This window comes from Salmo salar, chromosome 11 (assembly GCF_965601325.2).
Source record: "Salmo salar chromosome 11, fSalSal1, whole genome shotgun sequence".
Taxonomy (NCBI): domain Eukaryota; kingdom Metazoa; phylum Chordata; class Actinopteri; order Salmoniformes; family Salmonidae; genus Salmo; species Salmo salar.
The window spans coordinates 69,635,248-69,647,471 of record NC_138301.1 but is presented as its reverse complement, the minus strand read 5'-3'; the positions used below and the strand labels follow the sequence as shown (position 1 = coordinate 69,647,471).

General features: G+C 50.9%; 1 protein-coding gene across 4 annotated transcripts in view; it reads left to right on the top strand.

Moving 5' to 3' along the window:
- Positions 1–11,451, top strand: part of wdr59 (WD repeat domain 59) — a 199,221-nt gene extending 187,770 nt beyond the window's left edge. For all 4 annotated transcript variants that reach the window (XM_045689784.2, XM_045689786.2, XM_045689785.2 and 1 more), the window contains 5 exons: positions 641–785; positions 7,189–7,270; positions 8,622–8,742; positions 8,992–9,134; positions 10,718–11,451. In XM_045689784.2, the coding sequence (XP_045545740.1) occupies positions 641–785; positions 7,189–7,270; positions 8,622–8,742; positions 8,992–9,134; positions 10,718–10,953 (727 nt within the window). In that variant the 3' untranslated portion in view covers positions 10,954–11,451. The remainder of the gene's footprint in view (positions 1–640; positions 786–7,188; positions 7,271–8,621; positions 8,743–8,991; positions 9,135–10,717) is intronic.
- Positions 11,452–12,224: the final 773 nt, after the last annotated feature.

Here is a 12,224-nt window from a genome sequence, read left to right as displayed (position 1 = left end):
TCAAGCTGTCTCACTACAGAAACAGGAGATAGACTAGTGTTCTGTCCAGGGGTGTCCTGTACATCAAGCTGTCTCACTACAGAAACAGGAGATGGACTAGTGTCCTGTCCAGGGGGTGTCCTGTACATCAAGCTGTCTCACTACAGAAACAGGAGATAGACTAGTGTCCTGTCCAGGGGGTGTCCTGTACATCAAGCTGTCTCACTACAGAAACAGGAGGTAGACTAGTGTCCTGTCCAGGGGGTGTCCTGTACATCAAGCTGTCTCACTACAGAAACAGGAGATAGACTAGTGTCCTGTCCAGGGGGTGTCCTGGTACATCAAGTTGTCTCACTACAGAAACAGGAGATAGACTAGTGTCCTGTCCAGGGGGTGTCCTGTCTCACTACAGAAACAGGAGATAAACTAGTGTCCTGTCCAGGGGGTGTCCTGTCTCACTACAGAAACAGGAGATAGACTAGTGTCCTATCCAGGGGGTGTCCAGGTACATCAAGCTGTCTCACTACAGAAACAGGAGATAGACTAGTGTCCTGTCCAGGGGGTGTCCTGTACATCAGTCATTGTGGTTGGGACAAGGCTACCTACTGTATATACTGGATGGATTAGGACACTCAGTCTGTCTCTGTCCCCTCTTCCCCAGCCTGGACCACTACAGTCTGATGAGTGATGTCCAGACTCTAGCCATGCTGTGTAGTGTGTTCAGGTCCCAGGGCTGTTCTCAGGACTACTTCTCTCTGTATGGACAACATCGCTCTTCTCTGTTCCCCTCTCATCACCTACGATACGTAAGTCTCTTCTCTGTTCTCCCCTCATCACTCACGATAGGTCAGTCTCTTCTCTGTTGCTCCCCTCATCACTCACGATAGGTCAGTCTCGTCTCTGTTCCTCCCCTCATCACTCACGATAGGTCAGTCTCTTCTCTGTTCCCCCCTCGTCACTCACGATAGGTCAGTCTCTTCTCTGTTCCTCCCCTCATCACTCACGATAGGTCAGTCTCTTCTCTGTTCCTCCCCTCATCACTCACGATAGGTCAGTCTCTTCTCTGTTCCTCCCCTCATCACTCACGATAGGTCAGTCTCGTCTCTGTTCCTCCCCTCATCACTCACGATAGGTCAGTCTCGTCTCTGTTCCTCCCCTCGTCACTCACGGTACGTAAGTCTCTCCTCTGTTCCTCCCTCATCACTCACGATAGGTCAGTCTCTTTTCTGTTCCTCCTCTCGTCACTCACTCACGATACGTAAGTCTCTCCTCTGTTCCTCCCTCATCACTCACGATAGGTCAGTCTCTTCTCTGTTCCTCCCTCGTCACTCACGATAGGTCAGTCTCTTTTCTGTTCTTCCTCTCGTCACTCACGATAGGTCAGTCTCTCCTCTGTTCCCCCCTCATCACTCACGATAGGTCAGTCTCTTCTCTGTTCCTCCCCTTGTCACTCACGATAGGTCAGTCTCTCCTCTGTTCCTCCCCTCGTCACTCACGATAGGTCAGTCTCTCCTCTGTTCCTCCCCTCGTCACTCACGATAGGTCAGTCTCTCCTCTGTTCCTCCCCTCATCACTCACGATAGGTCAGTCTCTCCTCTGTTCCTCCCCTCAACACTCACGATAGGTCAGTCTCTTCTATGTTCCTCCCCTCCTCACTCACGATAGGTCAGTCTCTTCTCTGTTCCTCCCCTCATCACTCACGATAGGTCAGTCTCTTCTCTGTTCCTCCCTCGTCACTCACGATAGGTCAGTCTCTTCTCTGTTCCTCCCCTCATCACTAACGATAGGTCAGTCTCTTCTCTGTTCCCCCCTCGTCACTCACGATAGGTCAGTCTCTTCTCTGTTCCTCCCCTCATCACTCACGATAGGTCAGTCTCTTCTCTGTTCCTCTCCTCATCACTCACGATAGGTCAGTCTCTTCTCTGTTCCTCCCCTCATCACTCACAATAGGTCAGTCTCTCCTCTGTTCCTCCCTCATCACTCACGATAGGTCAGTCTCTTCTCTGTTCCTCCCTCGTCACTCACGATAGGTCAGTCTCTTTTCTGTTCTTCCTCTCGTCACTCACGATAGGTCAGTCTCTTTTCTGTTCTTCCTCTCGTCACTCACGATAGGTCAGTCTCTCCTCTGTTCCCCCCTCATCACTCACGATAGGTCAGTCTCTTCTCTGTTCCTCCCCTTGTCACTCACGATAGGTCAGTCTCTCCTCTGTTCCTCCCCTCGTCACTCACAATAGGTCAGTCTCTCCTCTGTTCCTCCCCTCGTCACTCACGATAGGTCAGTCTCTCCTCTGTTCCTCCCCTCATCACTCACGATAGGTCAGTCTCTCCTCTGTTCCTCCCCTCAACACTCACGATAGGTCAGTCTCTTCTATGTTCCTCCCCTCCTCACTCACGATAGGTCAGTCTCTTCTCTGTTCCTCCCCTCATCACTCACGATAGGTCAGTCTCTTCTCTGTTCCTCCCTCGTCACTCACGATAGGTCAGTCTCTTCTCTGTTCCTCCCCTCATCACTCACGATAGGTCAGTCTCTTCTCTGTTCCCCCCTCGTCACTCACGATAGGTCAGTCTCTTCTCTGTTCCTCCCCTCGTCACTCACGATAGGTCAGTCTCTTCTCTGTTCCTCCCCTCATCACTCACGATAGGTCAGTCTCTTCTCTGTTCCTCCCCTCATCACTCACGATAGGTCAGTCTCGTCTCTGTTCCTCCCCTCATCACTCACGATAGGTCAGTCTCGTCTCTGTTCCTCCCCTCGTCACTCACGATACGTAAGTCTCTCCTCTGTTCCTCCCTCATCACTCACGATAGGTCAGTCTCTTCTCTGTTCCTCCCTCATCACTCACGATAGGTCAGTCTCTTTTCTGTTCCTCCTCTCGTCACTCACTCACGATACGTAAGTCTCTCCTCTGTTCCTCCCTCATCACTCACGATAAGTCAGTCTCTTCTCTGTTCCTCCCTCATCACTCACGATAGGTCAGTCTCTTCTCTGTTCCTCCCCTCATCACTCACGATAGGTCAGTCTCGTCTCTGTTCCTCCCCTCATCACTCACGATAGGTCAGTCTCGTCTCTGTTCCTCCCCTCGTCACTCACGATACGTAAGTCTCTCCTCTGTTCCTCCCTCATCACTCACGATAGGTCAGTCTCTTCTCTGTTCCTCCCTCATCACTCACGATAGGTCAGTCTCGTCTCTGTTCCTCCCCTCGTCACTCACGGTACGTAAGTCTCTCCTCTGTTTCTCCCTCATCACTCACGATAGGTCAGTCTCTTTTCTGTTCCTCCTCTCGTCACTCACTCACGATACGTAAGTCTCTCCTCTGTTCCTCCCTCATCACTCACGATAGGTCAGTCTCTTCTCTGTTCCTCCCTCGTCACTCACGATAGGTCAGTCTCTTTTCTGTTCTTCCTCTCGTCACTCACGATAGGTCAGTCTCTCCTCTGTTCCCCCCTCATCACTCACGATAGGTCAGTCTCTTCTCTGTTCCTCCCCTTGTCACTCACGATAGGTCAGTCTCTCCTCTGTTCCTCCCCTTGTCACTCACGATAGGTCAGTCTCTCCTCTGTTCCTCCCCTTGTCACTCACGATAGGTCAGTCTCTCCTCTGTTCCTCCCCTCATCACTCACGATAGGTCTGTCTCTCATCTGTTCCTCCCCTCAACACTCACGATAGGTCAGTCTCTTCTATGTTCCTCCCCTCCTCACTCACGATAGGTCCGTCTCTTCTCTGTTCCTCATCACTCACGATAGGTCAGTCTCTTCTCTGTTCCTCCCTCATCACTCACGATAGGTCAGTCTCTTCTCTGTTCCTCCCCTCATCACTCACGATAGGTCAGTCTCTTCTCTGTTCCTCCCCTCATCACTAACGATAGGTCAGTCTCTTCTCTGTTCCCCCCTCGTCACTCACGATAGGTCAGTCTCTTCTCTGTTCCTCCCCTCATCACTCACGATAGGTCAGTCTCTTCTCTGTTCCTCCCCTCATCACTCACGATAGGTCAGTCTCTTCTCTGTTCCTCCCCTCATCACTCACAATAGGTCAGTCTCTCCTCTGTTCCTCCCTCATCACTCACGATAGGTCAGTCTCTTCTCTGTTCCTCCCTCGTCACTCACGATAGGTCAGTCTCTTTTCTGTTCTTCCTCTCGTCACTCACGATAGGTCAGTCTCTTTTCTGTTCTTCCTCTCGTCACTCACGATAGGTCAGTCTCTCCTCTGTTCCCCCCTCATCACTCACGATAGGTCAGTCTCTTCTCTGTTCCTCCCCTTGTCACTCACGATAGGTCAGTCTCTCCTCTGTTCCTCCCCTCGTCACTCACGATAGGTCAGTCTCTCCTCTGTTCCTCCCCTCGTCACTCACGATAGGTCAGTCTCTCCTCTGTTCCTCCCCTCATCACTCACGATAGGTCAGTCTCTTCTCTGTTCCTCCCCTCATCACTCACGATAGGTCAGTCTCTTCTCTGTTCCTCCCCTCATCACTCACGATAGGTCAGTCTCGTCTCTGTTCCTCCCCTCATCACTCACGATAGGTCAGTCTCGTCTCTGTTCCTCCCCTCGTCACTCACGATACGTAAGTCTCTCCTCTGTTCCTCCCTCATCACTCACGATAGGTCAGTCTCTTCTCTGTTCCTCCCTCATCACTCACGATAGGTCAGTCTCTTTTCTGTTCCTCCTCTCGTCACTCACTCACGATACGTAAGTCTCTCCTCTGTTCCTCCCTCATCACTCACGATAAGTCAGTCTCTTCTCTGTTCCTCCCTCATCACTCACGATAGGTCAGTCTCTTCTCTGTTCCTCCCCTCATCACTCACGATAGGTCAGTCTCGTCTCTGTTCCTCCCCTCATCACTCACGATAGGTCAGTCTCGTCTCTGTTCCTCCCCTCGTCACTCACGATACGTAAGTCTCTCCTCTGTTCCTCCCTCATCACTCACGATAGGTCAGTCTCTTCTCTGTTCCTCCCTCATCACTCACGATAGGTCAGTCTCGTCTCTGTTCCTCCCCTCGTCACTCACGGTACGTAAGTCTCTCCTCTGTTTCTCCCTCATCACTCACGATAGGTCAGTCTCTTTTCTGTTCCTCCTCTCGTCACTCACTCACGATACGTAAGTCTCTCCTCTGTTCCTCCCTCATCACTCACGATAGGTCAGTCTCTTCTCTGTTCCTCCCTCGTCACTCACGATAGGTCAGTCTCTTTTCTGTTCTTCCTCTCGTCACTCACGATAGGTCAGTCTCTCCTCTGTTCCCCCCTCATCACTCACGATAGGTCAGTCTCTTCTCTGTTCCTCCCCTTGTCACTCACGATAGGTCAGTCTCTCCTCTGTTCCTCCCCTTGTCACTCACGATAGGTCAGTCTCTCCTCTGTTCCTCCCCTTGTCACTCACGATAGGTCAGTCTCTCCTCTGTTCCTCCCCTCATCACTCACGATAGGTCTGTCTCTCATCTGTTCCTCCCCTCAACACTCACGATAGGTCAGTCTCTTCTATGTTCCTCCCCTCCTGACTCACGATAGGTCCGTCTCTTCTCTGTTCCTCCTCTCATCACTCACGATAGGTCAGTCTCTTCTCTGTTCCTCCCTCATCACTCACGATAGGTCAGTCTCTTCTCTGTTCCTCCCCTCATCACTAACGATAGGTCAGTCTCTTCTCTGTTCCCCCCTCGTCACTCATGATAGGTCAGTCTCTTCTCTGTTCCTCCCCTCATCACTCACGATAGGTCAGTCTCTTCTCTGTTCCTCCCCTCATCACTCACGATAGGTCAGTCTCTTCTCTGTTCCTCCCCTCATCACTCACAATAGGTCAGTCTCTCCTCTGTTCCTCCCTCATCACTCACGATAGGTCAGTCTCTTCTCTGTTCCTCCCTCGTCACTCACGATAGGTCAGTCTCTTTTCTGTTCTTCCTCTCGTCACTCACGATAGGTCAGTCTCTTTTCTGTTCTTCCTCTCGTCACTCACGATAGGTCAGTCTCTCCTCTGTTCCCCCCTCATCACTCACGATAGGTCAGTCTCTTCTCTGTTCCTCCCCTTGTCACTCACGATAGGTCAGTCTCTCCTCTGTTCCTCCCCTCGTCACTCACGATAGGTCAGTCTCTCCTCTGTTCCTCCCCTCGTCACTCACGATAGGTCAGTCTCTCCTCTGTTCCTCCCCTCATCACTCACGATAGGTCAGTCTCTCCTCTGTTCCTCCCCTCAACACTCACGATAGGTCAGTCTCTTCTATGTTCCTCCCCTCCTCACTCACGATAGGTCAGTCTCTTCTCTGTTCCTCCCCTCATCACTCACGATAGGTCAGTCTCTTCTCTGTTCCTCCCTCATCACTCACGATAGGTCAGTCTCTTTTCTGTTCCTCCTCTCGTCACTCACTCACGATACGTAAGTCTCTCCTCTGTTCCTCCCTCATCACTCACGATAAGTCAGTCTCTTCTCTGTTCCTCCCTCATCACTCACGATAGGTCAGTCTCTTTTCTGTTCCTCCTCTCGTCACTCACGATAGGTCAGTCTCTCCTCTGTTCCCCCCTCATCACTCACGATAGGTCAGTCTCTTCTCTGTTCCTCCCCTCGTCACTCACGATAGGTCAGTCTCTCCTCTGTTCCTCCCCTCGTCACTCACGATAGGTCGGTCTCTCCTCTGTTCCTCCCCTTGTCACTCACGATAGGTCAGTCTCTCCTCTGTTCCTCCCCTCATCACTCACGATAGGTCAGTCTCTTCTATGTCCTCCCCTCATCACTCACGATAGGTCAGTCTCTTCTCTGTTTCTCCCCTCATCACTCACGATAGGTCAGTCTCTTCTCTGTTCCTCCCTCGTCACTCACGATAGGTCAGTCTCTTCTCTGTTCGTCCCCTCATCACTCACGATAGGTCAGTCTCTCCTCTGTTCCTCCCCTCATCACTCACGATAGGTTAGTCTCTCCTCTGTTCTCCCCTCATCACTCACGATAGGTCAGTCTCTCGTCTGTTCCTCCCCTCATCACTCACGATAGGTCAGTCTCTTCTCTGTTCCTCCCCTCATCACTCACGATAGGTCAGTCTCTTTTCTGTTCCTCCTCTCGTCACTCACGATAGGTCGGTCTCTCCTCTGTTTCCTCTTCATCACAATATGTAAGTCAATGTCAAGTTTCTCCCTCTCCCCCCCTCCCTCTCCCCCCTCCCTCTCTCCCCCTTCCCTCTCTCTCCCTCTCTCCCTCCCTCCCTCCCTCTCCCCCTCCCTCCCTCCTCTCCTCCAGCCCAGTTACACGTCCAGCTCTGTGTCGTCAGGCTCCTGTTACAGCACCTCAGACTCCACCACCACCACCACCTGGAGCATCGGTATGTAACCCTCCCTCCCTTCCCCCCTCCCTCCCTCTCTCTCTCCCCCTCCCCCTCATCCCTCCTTCTCCTCCCTCTCCTCCCCCTCTCTCCCTCCCCCTCTCTCCCCCTCCTCCCTCCCTCCCTCCCCCCCTCTCTCTCCCTCCCTCCCTCCCTCCCTCCCTCTCCCTCCCTCCCTCCTCTCTCCCTCCCTTTCTCTCTCTCTCTCTCTCTCTCTCTCTCTCCCTCCCTCCCTCCCTCCCTCCCCCTCCTCCCTCTCTCCCTCCCTCTCTCCCTCCCCCTCCCTCCTCCCTCCCTCTCTCTCCCTCCCTCTCTCCCTCCCTCCCCCTCCCTCCTCCCTCCCTCTCTCTCCCTCCCTCCCTCCCTCCCTCCCTCCCTCTCTCCCCTCCTCCCTCCCTCCCCCTCCTCCCTCTCTCCCTCCCCCTCATCCCTCCCTCCCTCCCTCTCTCCCCCTCCCTCCCTCCCTCTCTCCCCCTCCTTCCCTCCCTCCCTCTCCCCCTCCCTCCCATCGGTATGTAACCCCGTGATGGGAATAAAAGGATGTTTATGGTGTGACCCCAGAAGACTCTGAGGCCAGCACCAAGACCCAACTAGCACCCTGTTCACTAGTCCACTACATGACCAAAAGTATGTGGACACCTGCTCTTCCAACATCCACAATCCATAAATCATGGGCATTAAAATGGAGTTGGTCCCCCCCCTTTGCTGCTATAACAGCCTCCACTCTTCAGGGAAGTCATTAATATGGAGTTGGTCCCCCCCTTTGCTGCTATAACAGCCTCGACTCTTCAGGGAAGTCATTAATATGGAGTTGGTCCCCCCCCTTTGCTGCTATAACAGCCTCCACTCTTCAGGGAAGTCATTAATATGAAGTTGGTCCCCCCCTTTGCTGCTATAACAGCCTCCACTCTTCTGGGAAGACTTCCCACCACTCTACTGCCACTGTTTGTCTATGGAGATTGCATGGCTTGTGTGCTCAGTTTTATACACCTGTCAGCAACGGGTGTGTGGCTGAAATAGCCCAAATCCACTAATATGAAGGGGTGTCCACATAATGCTGAATATATAGTGCCGCTTTAGGTCAGAGCCTGCACCCTAATCCCTATAATGAAGTACACTATTTCTCTCCTTTCTGACCTAAAGAAGTGTCCTAATATAGGGAATAAAGTCACATCACCAGTCCGCTTTCATAACCGTTAGGGAACATGGAGAGTCGTGATTGAATCTAACCTGCTGCTTGCCTGTGGAACACACAGTCAAATCTGCTCATGTTCTCCACAGATACCCAGTGCCAACAACACGGACGTGCAGACGTCTGTGTATTAAAGGAGATATCTGTCTATTTCGTTAGGTCGAGACCCGGAGCACATCCCTCCCTTGGGGGAATCCTCGCCTGACGACTATCGCTATGCCAACCAGATGTACGCTGACCCCCGCGAGCGAGAGAGGGAACAACACGACATGAATAAAAGGTCGACGAGTTGTCCAGAATTTAGATGTTAGATAACACACATATTAATAAAAAAAAAGACAAACTAATGTTTTCTTCAGAGACGTATTCACTTAGAACAACAGAGAGGCTGATGTCTGCGTCAGAATGGAACGTGTCGGCCATCTTACCTAGGACCAGTTGTGAACCAGCACCCAATAGGAACATGGGGCAATCTCTTTATCTGTTCTTGATCTATGGTTCTCTCTCTCTCTCTCTCTACCCTTCCCAGGCTGCTGGACCCGGCCAACACGATGCAGTTTGATGACTTTAAGAAGTGTTACGGGGAGATCCTCCATCGCTGGGGTCTGAAGGAAAAAAGAGCCGAAGTCCTCAAGTTTACATCCTGTCCTCCTGAACCTCACAAAGGCATCGGTGAGTCTCAAAGATAGATGGTATACCAGGGTTGGGTCAATTCAGGAAGTAAACAGAGGCATTTCTATTCCAGTACAGCTCAACGCTTCCCTATGAGAAAACATTCAACCCCAACTCTGTAATATACCTCTCAGATAGAGAGGAAGGGCTCCGTTCAACCCCAACTCTGTAATATACCTCTCAGATAGAGAGGAAGGGCCCCAACTCTGTAACATACCTCTCAGATAGAGAGGAAGGGCTCCGTTCAACCCCAACTCTGTAATATACCCCTCAGATAGAGAGGAAGGGCTCCGTTCAACCCCAACTCTGTAATATACCCCTCAGATAGAGACGAAGGGCTCCGTTCAACCCCAACTCTGTAATATACCTCTCAGATAGAGAGGAAGGGCTCCGTTCAACCCCAACTCTGTAATATACCTCTCAGATAGAGAGGAAGGGCTCCGTTCAACCCCAACTCTGTAATATACCTCTCAGATAGAGAGGAAGGGCTCCGTTCAACCCCAACTCTGTAATATACCTCTCAGATAGAGAGCAAGGGCTCCAACTCTGTAATATACCTCTCAGATAGAGAGGAAGGGCTCCAACTCTGTAATATACCTCTCAGATAGAGAGGAAGGGCTCCAACTCTGTAATATACCTCTCAGATAGAGAGGAAGGGCTCCGTTCAACCCCAACTCTGTAATATACCTCTCAGATAGAGAGGAAGGGCTCCGTTCAACCCCAACTCTGTAATATACCTCTCAGATAGAGAGGAAGGGCCCCAACTCTGTAACATACCTCTCAGATAGAGAGGAAGGGCTCCGTTCAACCCCAACTCTGTAATATACCTCTCAGATAGAGAGGAAGGGCTCCGTTCAACCCCAACTCTGTAATATACCTCTCAGATAGAGAGGAAGGGCTCCATTCGATACGTATCGTGGAAGTTCAGCGCTACATTGCAATTCTAATCTACAGGTCATTTACGATTGAGCTGATATCTGCGGTGTTTACCGTGAATGCAGTCTTCACAAACGCCAGATCATTGCCTTTAAGTTGAAGTGGCGCTATAGCTCTGAACTTCCACCATACGGATGAATGGATCCCGAACAGTTATATTTATACTGAGAGAGATCATCAATAGAGATGAACTCTGAGCTTTGAATTGATTACTGACTCCATTTGGTTCCTCTCTCCTCCACCCCCTCTCCTTCTCCTCTCCCTTCTCCTCTCTAACTTCTCCCTCCTCTCTCCTCCACCTCCTCTCCTCCTCTCTCCATCCACCCCCTCTCCTCCTCCTCTCCCTTCTCCCTCTCTAACTTCTCCCTCCTCTCTCCTCCACCTCCTCTCCTCCTCCTCTCCCTTCTCCCTCCCTCTCCTCCTCCTCTCTCCCTTCTCCCTTCTCTCTCCATCCACCCCCTCTCCTTCCACCCTCTCCCTTCTCCCTCCTCTCTCCTCCCTCCTCTCTCCATCCACCCCCTCTCCTCCCCCCTCTCCTCCTCCTCTCCCTTCTCCTCCTCTAACTTCTCCCTCCTCTCTCCATCCACCCCCTCTCCTCCCCCCCTCTCCTTCTTCTCCTCCTCCTCTCTCTCCCCCTCTTTCCTCAGAGTTTGGTGTGTACTGCTGCCATTGTCGTAGCCAGGCGCGGGGAACTCAGTGTGCCGTGTGTAAGCGCTTCACCTTCCAGTGTGCCATCTGTCACGTGGCTGTACGAGGCTCCTCTAACTTCTGTCTGAGCTGTGGTCACGGGGGACACACGTCCCACATGATGGAGTGGTTCAGAACACAGGACGAATGTCCCACAGGCTGCGGCTGTCGCTGTCTGCTACAGAGCACCTTCTGAGAGAGAGAGAGAGAGAGAGAGACACTGAGACACACACAGACTGATGCAGACACACACACACACATACACACACGCACAGATGTCACTGTCAACTACAGAGCACCTTCTGAGAGAGAGAGACACTGAGACACACACACAGACTGATGCAGACACACACACACACGTCTAAAAGCACGGAGGTTTGACGGACATTTAACCCTACTAAACACATGTATACAGACAGACAGACAGACAGACAGACAGACAGACACAGACACACACACACACACACACACACACACACACACACACACACACACACACACACACACACACACACACACACACACACACACACACACACACCCATTAATGTGATCCTGAAACGGTGTAGTGGAGCCCGGAGAGGTTGTATGATGAGATGCTAAAGGTATAGTTTGTTATTAAGGCCATAAATGCCGTGACTAGATGTTTCCCCCCCACAAAAAAACACAATAAACATCTGATTGAATACTTGAACAGGATGTAACTGCTGTTTGTCTGAAGCTCTTTCCTGTCACTTAATATGCAACAGATGAAACATATGCAATGACCGTATGGTGCCATGGATGGCAGATACATTCATGCCATAATCAGATTTTATTTGTCACATGCACCGAATACAACAGGTGTAGTAGACCTTACAGTGAAATGCAGAATACAACAGGTGTAGTAGACCTCACAGTGAAATGCTGAAAACAACAGGTGTAGTAGACCTTACAGTGAAATGCTGAATACAACAGGTGTAGTAGACCTTACAGTAAAATGCTAAATACAACAGGTGTAGTAGACCTCACAGTGAAATGCTGAATACAACAGGTGTAGACCTCACAGTGAAATGCTGAATACAACAGGTGTAGTAGACCTTACAGTAAAATGCTAAATACAACAGGTGATGTAGACCTTACAGTGAAATGCTGAATACAACAGGTGTAGTAGACCGCACAGTGAAATGCTGAATACAACAGGTGTAGACCTCACAGTGAAATGCTGAATACAATAGGTGTAGTAGACCTCACAGTGAAATGCTGAATACAACAGGTGTAGTAGACCTCACAGTGAAATGCTGAATACAACAGGTGTAGACCTCACAGTGAAATGCTGAATACAACAGGTGTAGTAGACCTCACAGTGAAATGCTGAATACAACAGGTGTAGACCTCACCTGTCAGCATTGATCCCAATGCTTAGTACTAACAGGACAGTTATTCTCATAAACTAAATATTGAAGGAAATAGATTTCTGTTGTGACC